General features: G+C 40.6%; 1 protein-coding gene across 1 annotated transcript in view; it reads left to right on the top strand.

Moving 5' to 3' along the window:
- FRYL (FRY like transcription coactivator) overlaps nucleotides 1-14,933 on the top strand; it is a 188,735-nt gene that overhangs the window by 102,933 nt on the left and 70,869 nt on the right. The window contains exons 11-18 of the mRNA XM_048508727.1: nucleotides 395-496; nucleotides 3,824-3,868; nucleotides 6,433-6,536; nucleotides 6,666-6,774; nucleotides 7,490-7,576; nucleotides 8,762-8,933; nucleotides 10,417-10,549; nucleotides 13,349-13,456. Of these exons, the coding sequence (XP_048364684.1) occupies nucleotides 395-496; nucleotides 3,824-3,868; nucleotides 6,433-6,536; nucleotides 6,666-6,774; nucleotides 7,490-7,576; nucleotides 8,762-8,933; nucleotides 10,417-10,549; nucleotides 13,349-13,456 (860 nt within the window). The remainder of the gene's footprint in view (nucleotides 1-394; nucleotides 497-3,823; nucleotides 3,869-6,432; nucleotides 6,537-6,665; nucleotides 6,775-7,489; nucleotides 7,577-8,761; nucleotides 8,934-10,416; nucleotides 10,550-13,348; nucleotides 13,457-14,933) is intronic.

Raw genomic sequence — 14,933 nt, 5'->3', positions numbered from 1 at the left:
TGTGTTATGTTGGGTACAGCTGTCCAAGCCGAAAGCAATGTCTGCAGTCTCATTCTGATCTTGTGGATGCTCTGCACAAAATCAACTGCATACTTCTTTTCATAAGAGGAGGAATAAGAAACCCAACTAGTGGGGCCAGAGCTGGTTGATTTCCTTTGCTCCATGTGACTAGCATATGCTTTCTGTGGACAAAATGTAAAATCCCCTGCTGTCAACTGCTTAGTCACATGTTTAGGTGACTTTCGTTCACAATGCAGTCAAGCTATTTAATGAGCGCCAGTTGGAGCAGGAGAATTTGTCCCATGTATGTGAAGAAACTGTGTATATGAAGAATTTTAAGGCAATCTTTTGGTAGTCTGTATAATTTTGAAAGCAAAATTTCCTCTTCTCATAGGCTTTGTATCCACTGATCACTTGCTTGCTCTGCGTTAGCCAGAAGCAGTTTTTTTTAAATAACTGGCATATCTTCCTGCAGAACTGTTTGTCTCATTTAAAGGTAAGAACAATCTCTTTACTCTTTGATTATTATCAAATTTCTCTGGGTTTTTTAAAATGACTCCACTCTCCATTATATTTGCGCATAAATGTATGCAAACATACTAAAAGATTTAAATTAAACCAGTTCTGATTTGATCAAATACATTAATGTATAAAAGCCCATTAAAGAAAACTATGCATATAGTGATGAGGAATGTAGTGATCTAGATATAAAAACAGTATGTCACTAAGGCCCTTTCCGCACCGCAACAGTGCGGGGGTGCGTCGACATAAACAATGCCGACGCACCCCCCCGGGACCATTTGCATGGACAGTCCCGGGAGGGCGGCAGGCAGCGGCGCAGCCTTCGCACAGGCTGTGCCGTCTCTGAACCCCTACCTTGCCTCCTGGCTTCCAGCTTGTCGCGGAAGCCAGGGGACATGCCCCTGCAGCCTGGAGTGACGGCTCTGGAGTCGCAGGCCAGGGGGGCGTGTCCCCTGGCCTCTGCGACAAGCCGGAAGCCAGGAGACAAGGTAGGCGTTCAGGAAAGGGGGGGGATGGCACCTCCCAGCTGCTGCCGTTTGCACAACAGCGATTGGAAGCCGCTGTTTCCGAAAAACCTCACTCAGGGAGCAAGGTTCGGAAACAGTGGCTTCGCACTGCTCGGGGGTTATGAGGCGGCAGCCGTGCGAACCCCTCCCCATGGACGCTGTTTTTAGCGTCCCTGGGACGCTGTATTCCGCTCGTGTGGAAACAGCCTAAGATCAGGTTTTTACTTTATAGAAATTGTATAAATACTCTTCTGTAGATTCATGCCTCATCCAATAAGGTCACAATATGGAAACTATGGACAGGCTCCAAAGAATTGCTGTGGTCTACTCAAATAGACTTTTTAGTTTTCCACTAGAGTGGCAGCCCCCTGAAATACTTAAACAAAGATGATGGACTTCTGGCATACTCTGAAGTTCCAAGTTGCCTCCTTCCCTATGAATACATGTTCTTGCAATGAGGAGAAGGGTGCGAGTATATGGGAATAAAAATGTTAGTGGAATATCTTATAAGAAGCAGTTGTGTGTAATGTGACTTTTCTTTTGTGAACCTTTCCTTTCCACTGGTTTTCATATTCCGAAGAGTAGCATGGGGTAAGGTGAACTGTGCCATTCCCATAATGTAAGAATTTAGCCAAAACGTTTGTTGATGGGGTCATCCACAATTAGGCACTTTCAGTGGCTTAGCTAAAAGCACATGCTAAACTCCCTATTTCTGATTTTAGTAAACCAACAAGTGTTTTACTGCGGTGTGTAGTAATTATGGTAGCTTTAGTGGATTTGTGCTTGGTAAGATTGATTAGTTCACAATTTTACAAGACAGTTTTACTGGCAATAGTTTGATTTCTGTTGGTGTTGATGCATTTTGCTGTATATTATATATAAAATATATTAATAGCATTTTACTTTTCAGTGGAATTCCTGTGGTTAATCTTGTTGCTAAGGTTTTTCTTGACTGTCTTTGTAATGACTTTGAATTATTCCTGCAGTTTAAATTATGTAAAACAAAGTGAAAAAGGTAAACTCTGTCACCTGAGGGTTTTTTTTTGGTAAAGGATCACATTCTTATCATCTTATATATCACACTTGTCAAAGTTTTGTATATTTCTTTTAATGCATTTGCAGTTCTTTTGCCATGTCTGCCTTTTATTTGTCTGTGTTGTATCTGCTATTGAAGCTTTCTCCATGTAGTACATAGAGGGGGGATGCTCTTTTAGTTCTTTTATTATTTAGGATTTTTTTTCCTATGGCTGCCAATGGATGGGTAACTGCCATTGCCAGAAAATTAATTAGTAATCATAGAGCATGTATTTTTATATTTTAATATAGTTTTATCAACCCTTAACAGCATAACATTTTACCATGGGGCTCTGTTCAATAGAAATTTTCTGTACTAATTAGGACACTGTTAGTGCATTTGGGAGTTGGGGTCAAAGAACTGTTCGGAATAGGTTTGGGGGTGGTGGTATGTTCCTGTCTCATAAGGAGATGAGACTTTGAAAACCATGAGATGTAACCTGTTTACATGTTTACCATGTTCCCAGTTTAGCTGCCTCCAAAACTGTTAGCCCATGTAGGGAAAGTTAGCAACCTGTTCACGAGATGCATTAATGTGAAAATGAAAACATCATGAGAGCTATTCATCGTGGATCTCCCACATCACATCTGTTTTGACTGTGACGCTTGCTAATAAAACTGCATAATATTTTCACTGTTGAGTGTAAACTTGGGCCTACTAAAATGGCCTAATTTATTCCTGAGCAATAAGCTGGTCTTACTCAGGAATAGGTAAGAACAACAGTGGATATTTTAGATCAGTTGAGGGAATGGGAGTAAAATTTTAAAGCTTTTTGGAAGAATAGGTACTCGCAGCGTTCAGACATTTTTTCCCTTTCTGCCACATATTGTTTCAGGGGAGATCGGTAATAGAGCTTGGTTCTATGTTCTGCCTTTCATGCTCCCTGGGAAATCCCTGATTCATTTTATAAGGGGAAATCACATTAACCTAATGAGACGAAACTTGCAATAGCTTGGCTGCACCTTAGCCATACGGTTGCTTATCCTGCTTTGACGTATAATGGAATTCACAGCCAGTTAGTGAATATGTACTGGAGGATGGATTTTCCACTGCAATTCAAGGTATTGTAATGAAAGTGTGCTGGCAGCTTTTGAGAAAGCAAGCAAGTTGTATGTTTGCTCAGCCACACAATAAGGAAATGTGTTTTCACACAGTAGCAGACAATTAATCTGATGATTGAAACGATTAATTCTGATCATAGAAACGGTTATATAATATTTAAGATCTAATAAGCCTCCAGGCCATGAGCCAAATAGCAGTATTAGGCATTTTTAAGCCATAAAACAGGATCCCAGGTAATGTTATTTTATTTATTCCATGCCAGGCTTTTAAAAGTTAGATTTCACTTCATCAGGGGTTTGAATGAAACATAACAATCTTTCTCACCTCAAAAACAATAGTTTGCCATGAAATTGCAGGACTGGGCAAGGAGGGAGTTCCTCTTCAACAGAATCTCCTCTGCACATGAAAATTAGTTCTTGGGCTGCTGGCCATCTAAAATGCCTTAAATCTGATTGCAGCTGTCATTTTTCTAAACTTGGTAAATCAGGAGCGAAACACAGATTTAAAGTAGGGGCTTATCCACACAACATGTCTTTCTGCTGAATAGAGCCCTCGTAAAACTGCTTCCTGTTTGTGCCTTTTTATTTTTCATCTAACATGCATGTGCTTTCCATTCTCATGTTTGTTATGTTTTGCTGTCTTGCATTGCTTTATTTAGATGCCATCTAACAACAGTATCAGAAAACAAATAGAAACTCTTCAGGTGAGTTACTATGTTGTCATAAGAGAGTAAGATAAAGCTTTGTCTCCTGTTTTTTGTTGATTGTTGTATTGTATGTCCTGTTTAGTCAAAAACAATGTCACTTTCAAGAGCCAACAGTATAAGAGGTGGTTAATCTCTGAACGGGGGATTCCTAATAATCCAATCCCAGTTGATAGAAGAAACAGTAATAAATGTTGCTGAACACTTTCTCAGCTGAAATCAATTGGCTGTTATAGGTTTTCCAGGATTTGTGGCAGAGGTAGTTTTTACTCCTAACGTTTCACTCGCATCTACGGCTGGCATCTTCAGAGGTATGTCATGGCGATATGTGTTTCTCCTTGTGGCACAGAAACACACCTCGCTGTTACATACCTCTGAAAATGCCAGCCATAGATGCAGGCTAACCGTTCAGGAGCCAAACTACCAGACCATGACCACACAGCCCGGAAAACCCACAATAGCCAGTAACATGTGCATTTACAAAATGAAGTGAAATTTATTCCTATTAAACTTATTTAAAACTACTTCATGTGAATGCATATTTGAACAGTTTTTTTCAGCTGTTAAAGCTTTTTGTCCACTTTGCAGTGTGCTACGGAAGATAGCTCTTTACACAATAAAGCATGCAATCCAGGGGCGGGGGATGAACAGAGTCTTGGAAACAATATGCCAGCGGAGGGCTTATTATGCTAGCAGCAGGGTACTATGCAACTGTGTAGCACTTGAACCCGGAAGCTGTCCCATGCATCAACATCCCTCAGCCGCAACAGCCCACAGCAATGGTGGCCATCTGGGCTGTTCTGGGGTGTATGTGTGTATGGACAATTTCATCCTGGAAACGCCCCCTTTTTGCAGTGCAGATTTACGCTACCAAAGTCATTTACAGTTATAGGCTTCCCCGGGAGAGAAGAGGCGTCTCTCCTTGGAGGTGGCACCAAGGCACTGTCGTCGGGCACCTCTTTACCCCCCACCCTTTGGGTTGGGCTATATGTTATATAATGTTTATTCTCCTGTGTATAATTTTGAATCATAACAGAAGGTAAAGTGTAACAACAGTTATAAAAACACATTTCAAAGAAATTACAGCATTTTAATAACAAGGGAGAATAACAAGGGAGAATAACAAGGGAGAATTTTAATAACAAGGGAGAATTACTCTTCAGTTTCTTGACTTCATGGTAAAGTTCAACACTTTTGTAGTTTTGAACATTTCTCACAACATGGTGCAGTTTTAGGAGCTTCAGGCAGAGTTGCTGGAGTTGCTGAAGGGTTTACAAAGAAAGATACTAAAATTAGATTCTAATTAAAAGATTAAATTAGATACTAATTAAAAGATACTAATTAAAAGTTTACTCTTTATAAAGCTATTACATTACTGTTATGTATTGGGTTTTTTTGCACAGTCTAATCTTCTGTTATACATAATGGCCTTGATTCTGTTCAGCACAACAGGAAATGGGGAATCCTTGCATAAATCCCAAATTCCCATCCAAGTCTCCCCGAAAATTCTTGGAACCCTGTCAAGACTTTATAATATTCCCTGACTTGTAGCATGTATAATTTAAAAATAGATAGATATTTATTATTACGGCCTTTTGGCCAGCCAATATAATTTAAAAAGAAAAATGATTTTATTTTTTTAAAAAAACCTTCGTTTTAACCGCAAGTCCATTGATTACAAGAGTGAATGAATTGGGAATTGTAATTTACACTCTCACCCTTTTTGGGGTCTTCTTGAAAATATTTGACAGTCATCAGTATCCAAGAACTGCACTGAAAGTTCAAATATGATGCTATTAGATCCCCCTCTGGTTTTGGGGGGGGGGGGTTTTGGCATTACCATGTTTGGCCTCTTGTGACAGTTTTGGACTTGAAAGTTTGTAAATGTCGGTTGCTATAATCCCTCTTTCTTTGCAGGAGATATATACAGTGCTGCTGGGATACCAAGCTCAGAGATTCTTCTGATAGGTTGTTAATGTGAAAGCTGTTTGTGGAGGAGGAATAGCTATTTTTCCACCCCTCATGATGATGATAGAAGCCAAAGCAGAGTGAAAGCATGTTAATGGCAGCCTGATTGTGTGCCAAAAAGCCTAGTCCTTTCTGAGCAGATTAGTTTAAAAAAGGGAAATCTGGCAGCTATACTGTGTTGACAGAGAATTCTGGGGGACCTTAACTATTTCCGCTGAATTTCACTAACAAGTTTCTCGTTTCATAACACCACAAATGTAATCTCTGGCTCAAAAATTCATCTAAAATTAACCTTCTCTTCAATATTTGTCTGATCTACTTAACTGTTTGTGTGTCTTCACTTCTCTGACAGATGGCATATATTACATTAGTAAAACTGGTTAATTTAGAGGCTCTTGATTCGCCTCTTTCTTTTTTCAATAAATAAACAAAATTCAGCATATAGATCTGAGCTGGAGCTAACTTTTTAATAGACACATGGGTTTATTTGTGCAGACTGTTTCAGTTAGCAACTTCAGAGATTTCAAAATGTCCTTAGAGAACTTAACGCTTGCAAGTGTAATAACATTTGCTGTTTTAAAAATTGTTTCCAACAGAATAAAGATCCCAAAATGTCCCGAGTTGCACTGGAATCACTATACAGATTATTATGGGTTTATGTTATTAGAATAAAATGTGAAAGCAACACTGTAACACAAAGGTAAGCTGTTTGGCTTAACAGACTAAAACTTTTGTCAGGGTGTTTGAATTAAAAAGCACTGTTACTGCTTTGCAGCAAAGTAGTTGTTGAGTTGGCTCAGTACCACTTTCTCAATCCTTTCGTTTGCAGCCGCCTCATGAGCATTGTATCAGCACTTTTCCCAAAAGGCTCTCGCAGTGTTGTGCCTCGAGATACGCCTCTGAACATATTTGTAAAGATTATTCAGTTCATTGCTCAGGTAACTTTCCTCAATAGTGTATTCATATGAAAATCTGACTGTGCAGTAAAGATTTAGCAAATGCTTGGTTTTTATTTATCCTGTGTAGCATGCTTTCCCCAAGAAGCTCAGGCAGCATATATGGGATTCTCACGTCATTCATTCATGGCAGGTTAAATTGAAAGGCCTATTCATGTTTGAATAGGAGATTTGAACCTGAATCCCATACTGTAGCTCTTTCGTGTTTAAAATGGCTATCTTTAATAATTGACTTCACATGGGCTGCTGCACCAGGGAAGCTCTGTATGTTGCGGGGGATTTAGAGACCTGTTCTGCACACGCTTCATGTCATCATGTTGAACGTCAACTGAGAGTTTATGTTGTAGCACACCCAGCATTTTCTTTATGTTCCTTGTTGCTGTACAAAGCAGGAGAAGCATGATAGTGGTGGGTAACCTGTCTTTCAAGGGAGAAATCCTAGTGATTCAGGACCACCATTTTAAATATCCTATCACAAATTAAAATAACCAGTAGTTGCATAAAATGACCTGTTTTAGGAGGTTATCAGTTCACCGGATTATTATATAATCCACATTAAATATATAATTTACTGATATTCTGGCTAGGAGTGAAATTCAGTGTTTCACCAGAAAGTTGACTTATACAGAACTAGTTATATTGTGTGCATTATATATATTTTTAAAAGATTCTTATGTAGATGTGACTTTCCTCTTAGGAACGCTTGGATTTTGCAATGAAAGAAATAATTTTTGACCTTTTGAGTGTTGGAAAATCACCGAAGACCTTCACTATTAATCCAGAGGTAAAAATATAATTAGAGTGAAAAAGTTACAGTGATATATTTGTGATGATCAGTTAAAACACGTACGGCAAGTAGAATCCCTAGAAATCTTTGAATTTTACACACTTGTTCAGTATACTTGTTCAGTCATTAAACATGTAATATAACACTAGATTTTTTGTTTCTCTTTTAGATTAGCTCACAGACTAAATTTTGTATCAGCCTGGGCAAAACTGTTTAGTGGCACCTATGTCCATCACATGTTGCGGTTGGTTCAAGCTCACAAAATTGTGGTTTGTTTAATATTGTTTAACAGACATTCACAACAGAACATATTATGTTCAGAGATTCCAGTTAATCTGCTGTTTTGTCACTTTTCCTTTGAGCAAAATATCCCAGGCTCTTTTTCATTGCTGTCTTGCAATGAAACCTTAATTAAGCTTATTCACTGTTGGATGGCTATAATAAATGATAGAGGGATGCTATGGGATGGCAGAAGGCTACATAAAGGATAGTTGGATCTACCCCACTGATCATAAGTTGCAAGCCAAGCACATTTAGAATCCCAGTTTAGCATTCATCAGCAAAATAAAGTTCATTGGCAGCTTCAGTTCAGACATCACCCTAAGCCTGACTTTAATCAAACCATGGCTTGCTAACTGTTTCATTATTCTGGCACCTGGATACAACAAAAGCCTCCTTTTGTAATTAACTCACTGAAGGGTCTGACTGAAATGTCCTGCAAGTGGTTTAATCAACAACACTGTGGATTTGGTATTTATTGAAATGTTTATAGCTTGCTTTTTCTCCTCACCAAAACAGGACAAATTAAAGCAGTGTTTCTCCATGTAAACTAATAATTTAAAAATAATAAAACTGGTACAATTACGGTAAACCATAATTATGCTCTCATATAGATAATGTTTTTCTACCCTGAACAGAATTACCTGTGTATCTAGAAACATTTTGGGGTGGGGGCCGAAATCTGTCCTTAAATACTGAGTCTTACAGCTGAACTTTTTTCCTGTTCCTGGAGCTATAGATTTTGAATGAACTATTTGCCTGAATGCTGCTGAAGACATTTCCTGGGCTGATCATTCTTTTAAAAGAGAGTGCGGAATGCTAATCATTCAAATTTAAGTTTCTATGACATGATGTACTGTATTGTCTGTCTGCTAATAAATGTTCCCCCCTTTTCAAATCAAGAGAATGAATATAGGTCTCAGAGTCTTCCTTGTGATAGCGGACAGTTTACAGCAGAAGGATGGCGAACCACCTATGCCAACGACTGGAGTTGTACTTCCCTCAGGAAACACTCTTCGTGTAAAGAAAATTTTCCTCAATAAAACTCTGACAGATGAAGAAGCAAAGGTTATAGGTCAGTTAAGGAGTCATGGCTGCTTTTACCTGCCCAATGTTAGATTTGAACTTAGAAATAAGTCTGATACTCAAAAATTGAATGCAGAAATTACTTTTTTCTATAGATCGCTATGCCAAATAATTGTAATGGTTAACATCCTATGTGCTGAAGAAATGCATAATAGAGTTTTGATCCATGTTCTTCCTCCTATTGCTTAAATCAGTTTAGGAGGTAATTCCTACAGTAGCTCTTATTCTTCATATGATCATCCTAATTTATTTTAAACCTATGCAGTTAGCAAAATTTAGCAGAAGAAACTATGGGAAAAAGTAACAGTTAACTGGTATAGAGTTCCACTAATACCACTGGCAAGTCCATTTTTAAATCTGACAAGAGACCCTGCCTTTCCATGAAATTAATTTGCGTCTCTAAAACACAGTAGGAATTTGCAGACAAGACTTTTCTCCTTGGGGGAGAAATGTATTTAAGTGTCAAGCTCAGTGTTAACTACCTGGAGTGTTCTTCCAAACAGAGGCCCCTTCCACACAAGCAGAATAATGCGTTTTCAATCCAGTTTCACAACAGTTTGCAAGTGGATTTTGCTATTCCACACTGCTACAAAGAGCATTGAAAGCGGATTGAAAGAGCATTATTCTGCATGTGCGGAAGGGGCCAGAAAGAGGATTTATATTCACTGAGCAACTAAATAAAGTTTAATCTATAAAAAGTCAGCCAAAATTTGTGGTCCTTAAAGCCTGTAGTATACTTGTTTATTTATTAGACTTGTACCTTGCCATTCCCAACCAAAGTTGGGCTCAAAGTGGGTAACAACCAGTAAAATACAATGTAAATAAATTCATCAACATAGAATCAAACTTAAAATAATTTCCATAGTACATTAAAAAATTCCGAGCAACATCCTTACCAGCACTGGGAGAGCACCAAAAGAACAAGAGGAAGAAAAGAAAAAAAGGAATGGGAGAGAGGAAAGGAAGAAAATACAGGGAAAGGGAAGAGAGAAGAAGGGCAGGGCAGGGAGACCAACAGAGTGGAACCGTTTCTGTCTTCAATTATAGGCCTAGCAGAACATCTCAGTCTTGCTGACCTTGTGAAACTGAGTCAGGTCTTGCAGGGTCCAGGTCCCATTTGATGCAGAGTTCCACCTGGCCAGTGTCAAAGACGAAAAGGCTCTGGCCCTAGTCAAGGGCAGCCAGATAGTTTTGGGATCAGGGACCACCAGAAAGTTGTTGTTTGCTGAATGCAACGTTGTCTGGGAGACATAGCGGCAGAGATGGTCCCACAGATACCATGGTTCCAGGCCATTTAGGGCTTTAAAGGTCAGCCCTTCATCTTAAAGTTGTTCCTTGAAATAAGTCTCAGCCTGTATCGAGCACTGTGTTTTGCATTGGAGCAAAATGAATACCCAATGAGATTTGAGAAAGTGAACATTAAACTTGGCAGAGCATTGAGAATGAAGTGCCATTTGCCTTTGCCTCTTCAGGAATGTCAATATACTATCCTCAAGTAAGAAAAGCACTAGACAGTATCCTTCGGCATCTGGACAAAGAGGTTGGCAGGCCGATGTGCATGACCAGTATACAGATGTCTAATAAAGAACCTGAAGACATGATCACGTATGTAATGAATCAGTCCTTCTCATTTATTATTGTATTTGGGTATTTTTGTTTTAGTTGGGTGCTATTTTTATTTTAGTTGTGGTTTCTGGGCTTTATTTTATTCATTTACAACCTGTCTTCCTAATGGGAACCCTCAGTGACTTATATCATTCTCCTTTCATCCATTTTATCTTCACAACCACCCTGTGAGGTAGGTTAGAGTATGTGACTAGCTCAAGGTATCCCAGCTTCCATGGCAAACCAGGGATCTGAATCCAGATTCTATCCTGCAGCCACTATGTCACACTGGTAGACTTTACAGAATATTCTTGATTCTGTTCTAGTGCTTGTGCCTGGAAATAGCTGAGGCTTGATTTAGGGAAAGTTGAACGTTAAATTCCACTGGGGGCAAAGGAGCTTAATGTTCAATTGAATAGTTGTGTTCTGTTGATTTCAGCATGGCAACCTGTGTTTTTTCCTTTATTGGACCCATCGATCATGTTACTCCAGAATGTGTCAACCAAACATGCAGAATAGAAGTGGGTCATTGTTGTGGTGCCTGTGGAGTCCCACATGGATATTCCACACGCACAGGCCTACCCCAGAGGGTTTTTTGAAGCTCTGGCCCTTTCCGCACGGGCCAAAAACGACGCCCTGGGGGCGGTAAAAACGCTGCCCCCAGGCCGCTGTTCGCACAGGCGGCACTGCTGCAACGCAGCAGCGCCGACCTGACTGCGCTCCCCCTCCCCCAGAGCGGCGTCAGGCCGCCCTAAAAAACAACCCTTTAAAGGGTTGTTTTTGAGGGGAAAGCGTGTTCCCGGTGGCGGGAATGATCTGATCTGATCCACGCTGTTTCCCCTCCCCATCCCACTCACCGTGTCCCCGTCGTCGGCCTGCTGGCCGTCGCAGCCCCGCCCACGCTGTCCTCCGACCCCTGGAGGTCGGAGGGCAGCGATGAATAATGCGGCGTGAACGAAGGAAGCACGACCGTCGCGAACGCCTGCCGTCTACCCGGCCTCTGGAGGCCGCCCGCGTAACATCGCGAGCGGCCTCGCCTCCGCTGACAAAAAAATTCTGCGGCGTGGAAAACCTCAACGTCTTGAAACGGCCTCAGAAAAAGCCTGAGGACATTCCATCCCCTTTCCCCATGCTGCTTCCTGCCTTTTGTAATGTGATAAAGAGGAGGTGGAGCCCCTTCGCTCAGTTCTCCCTCTGCTGCTCCATCACTCTTTCAGCCAGCACAAAACTGCCAACAATTTCCGTTTCATCATATTGCCTCCTCAGGTGCAACTTTGTGTATCTCTGACTGTAGATGCCATGAGAAAATTTGGGCAGTGGAAAAATGGTCCGGCTGCAGATCAGATCAGAAATCTGTATTAGGCATTTATTACAAGCTACATAACCAGATCAGACAACATCAAGAAATAACACAAATTAAATATAATAAACTGTAAAGAAGGAAGAAAAAAGAAATTATCCTTACTGACAAATCAGTTCCTGAAGCCTCATGACAACTAGCAGACACTGATCTACTTAATTAGTAAAGTGAGGGTTCCAGTCATAGAGATGACACATAACTAGGTGCGTATCAAAATGACCTTTAAACTTGCGTGAAAGAGGGCTAATTAAAGTGTTCCTCAGCTAAGTATAAATATTACAGTGAATCAAAATATGGGATAAAAATTCAGGCGCTCTAGCTCCACACAGGCAATCTGTCCTGATGAGGTGTTCTCAAGAATTTGCAATATAGAACTGCTGAACGTTGCGAGCATGAAAGCTCTGCGGATTTGCAGGGATTTGAGCTTCAAGAAATAAGCAGCTGGTACTTCATAATCAGGCATTAAATCATACACAAGTGGAGAACATGCCCTATTAGCTAATGAGTACAGAGTTTGTGTCTCAGTATCCAACTATCTCTGGCACAACACTCTAAAAGCTTGTTGTTTCTCCAGCATGAGAAGCGAATCAAGTGAAATGCCGGTTGCCTTAATTTTCCACAAAATTAAACACAACCAGTTACTTGAAAAAGAGTCAGACAACAGCATATGCACAAACTAGGGTATTCAGATATAAAGTGGAGGCACAGAATTTCAAGGTCTAAAACCAGGCTCCTGTTGCTAAGAGCCTCAACCCAGTTTCAATACTACATGATATGGAACACCCAAAATGTGATTCTGGAAAGGTGCTTGGATTGTCTAAAAAACTGATTATGTGTGCTAACCCAAATGAAAATTCCATATAATAGCTAAGCTACAGATTTAGCATTAAATATGTGAATGACTTCAGGGACATATTGACTACCCTGAGCATAAAAGAAGCACACCACTGCAGACATGCGACAGTGGGCCACATTAAGTGCAGGCTTCTATTGAGTGAGAACTCCTGCCTTCCTGAGATTAATAAGTCAGCTCGCTACACTCCCATGTGGCACCATGATGATGAAACAGGGTTGCACTTACCTGTAACTGTTGTTCATTGAGTGGTCACATGTTCATTCATAAATCAATTTCGCCTTCCCTGTTGTGAGTGGTGGAGAGTAACTGAAGGAAGGGTACTCCTCCCCCTCTATTTCACACTGCAAAAAGTTAGTAAACAGTGCGTGAAAGGGGACAGAGCACACTTAGGGTTTTTTTGGAACCTCCAGAATATTTCTGCGGTAATTCTTAATGTGTGCAGTACCCATGCACAGATGACCACTTGATCAACAACAATAACAGGTCAGTACTACCCTGTTTATTGATAACTGAATCCCTGATGTGTATATTTACTGCTGACTGTCTGAATGTGAACCCTTGTTTTACTGATTTTCTGTTAAAGGGGTGAAAGAAAACCGAAAATTGATTTATTTAGAACTTGCATTGCTGCTATTCCAAGGCTAATTCCTGATGGCATGAGCAGAACTGACCTCATTGAACTGCTTGCAAGGTAAAGAAAAGGATCAAACTTTCATTGGTGAAGACTATTTTAAAAATTGCATTTCATATATTGTGATCAAAATAATAAATGCATTATTTAGATTAGTACTAGAAAAGAGCAAGAGCCCAATAGTACCTTAAAGACTAACAAAATTTCTGGCAGGGTTTGAGCTTTACGGCCCCATTCACAAGTTCAGATGGCTGGCTGCAGCTGTCCTGCCGCTTCCAAAGTGACTTCCCAGGAACATGGGGAGGGTTCACAAGCGTGACAGCTTCCCCGCTGCCCAGAGGCCCCCATAACATGCAATAGGCTTACACCACCCAAAGGGGTTGCATAAATTACACCTCGCATCCACTGGCGTAACATGCCAGGTGGCCAGGAGGGTGCCAGTTGACATCGGCTCCTCCTGTGGCCTGCCCCTGCTATGCCAGCAGCAACAGCACAGGGATCCTATACCACGTCCCACCGTTGGGGAGGATGATGGTGGCTTTACGGCGGTGGTTTCGCTCCTCTGCTGGGATGAGTGCCCCAGAGAGGGCGAACCTGCTGGCATGGCTGCCCTGCCACTCCCATGAGTGGTTTTGCCCCCCCCCCCCTTTGGATGGGACTCTTTGTGAATCACAGCTCATCACATAGAGGAGTACTATGCATACAGTATGACAGAATGGATATCTTTCTTTTTTGGCAACATCTCAGTGAAACTCAAGATACAAGGAGGTTTATTTTACATTGTGAAAAGAAGAGCTTGTATGACTAATTTGTTACATTTAGGACACCTGCTCACGTATTCAGCTTCTACTATGGTTTGAGAACTTGGATGTTAATATGGACATTCAGAGGCTGATGCGGACATAATGATGTGGATTTCTTAAATCATGATTAAGAAATCCAAAAAACAGGACTGTAACTTCCTCACTCTAGTCCCTTCCCTTTCTGGAACTTGTGCACAGCATTACATTAACAATAACAGTTAACTTGTGTGAATGGTAAATCAGGGCTTTTCCTTAACTAGAATTTGAAACTGGGCTTTAAAGATGGTTAACAAGAAAACTGGTGAGCATTAGCCACTGATAATGTTTCTATCAATGTAACACAATTGGTGAAGGCTAGAAATAACAGGGTGGGGAAAATTCTCCCTCCAGCTCCTCAGAGTATGTGACAAGGTGCTCCTGATCTCTTAACCATCATTTTCCAGAGATTAGTTCAGGTCCATGAACGGATTGCCACTCTGACATTACCCATGGGAAGTTCATGGGTAGGCAGCCTTCTAGTTTGATTGTAAGATTAATATTTGATTCTGATATAAAGTTGACATTCCATAGGCAACTCGAATAAAAGCAAGCAGAGGTGATTTGAAAGCAGGCAACTCCATCAGATTTCGTAAAAAAAGCCTATCTTGCAAGCATATTTGCTGTATGGTGGAATTCATGAGGAAATTGGGCTAGCTATTGTTAGCACTTTGAGCAAAATTGGGCAACCTATTGTT

The sequence above is a fragment of the Sphaerodactylus townsendi genome, linkage group LG10, assembly GCF_021028975.2.
Source record: "Sphaerodactylus townsendi isolate TG3544 linkage group LG10, MPM_Stown_v2.3, whole genome shotgun sequence".
Lineage (NCBI taxonomy): Eukaryota > Metazoa > Chordata > Lepidosauria > Squamata > Sphaerodactylidae > Sphaerodactylus > Sphaerodactylus townsendi.
The sequence above is the reverse complement of the archived record's forward strand: the minus strand, read 5'-3'. Positions and strand labels throughout refer to the sequence as shown.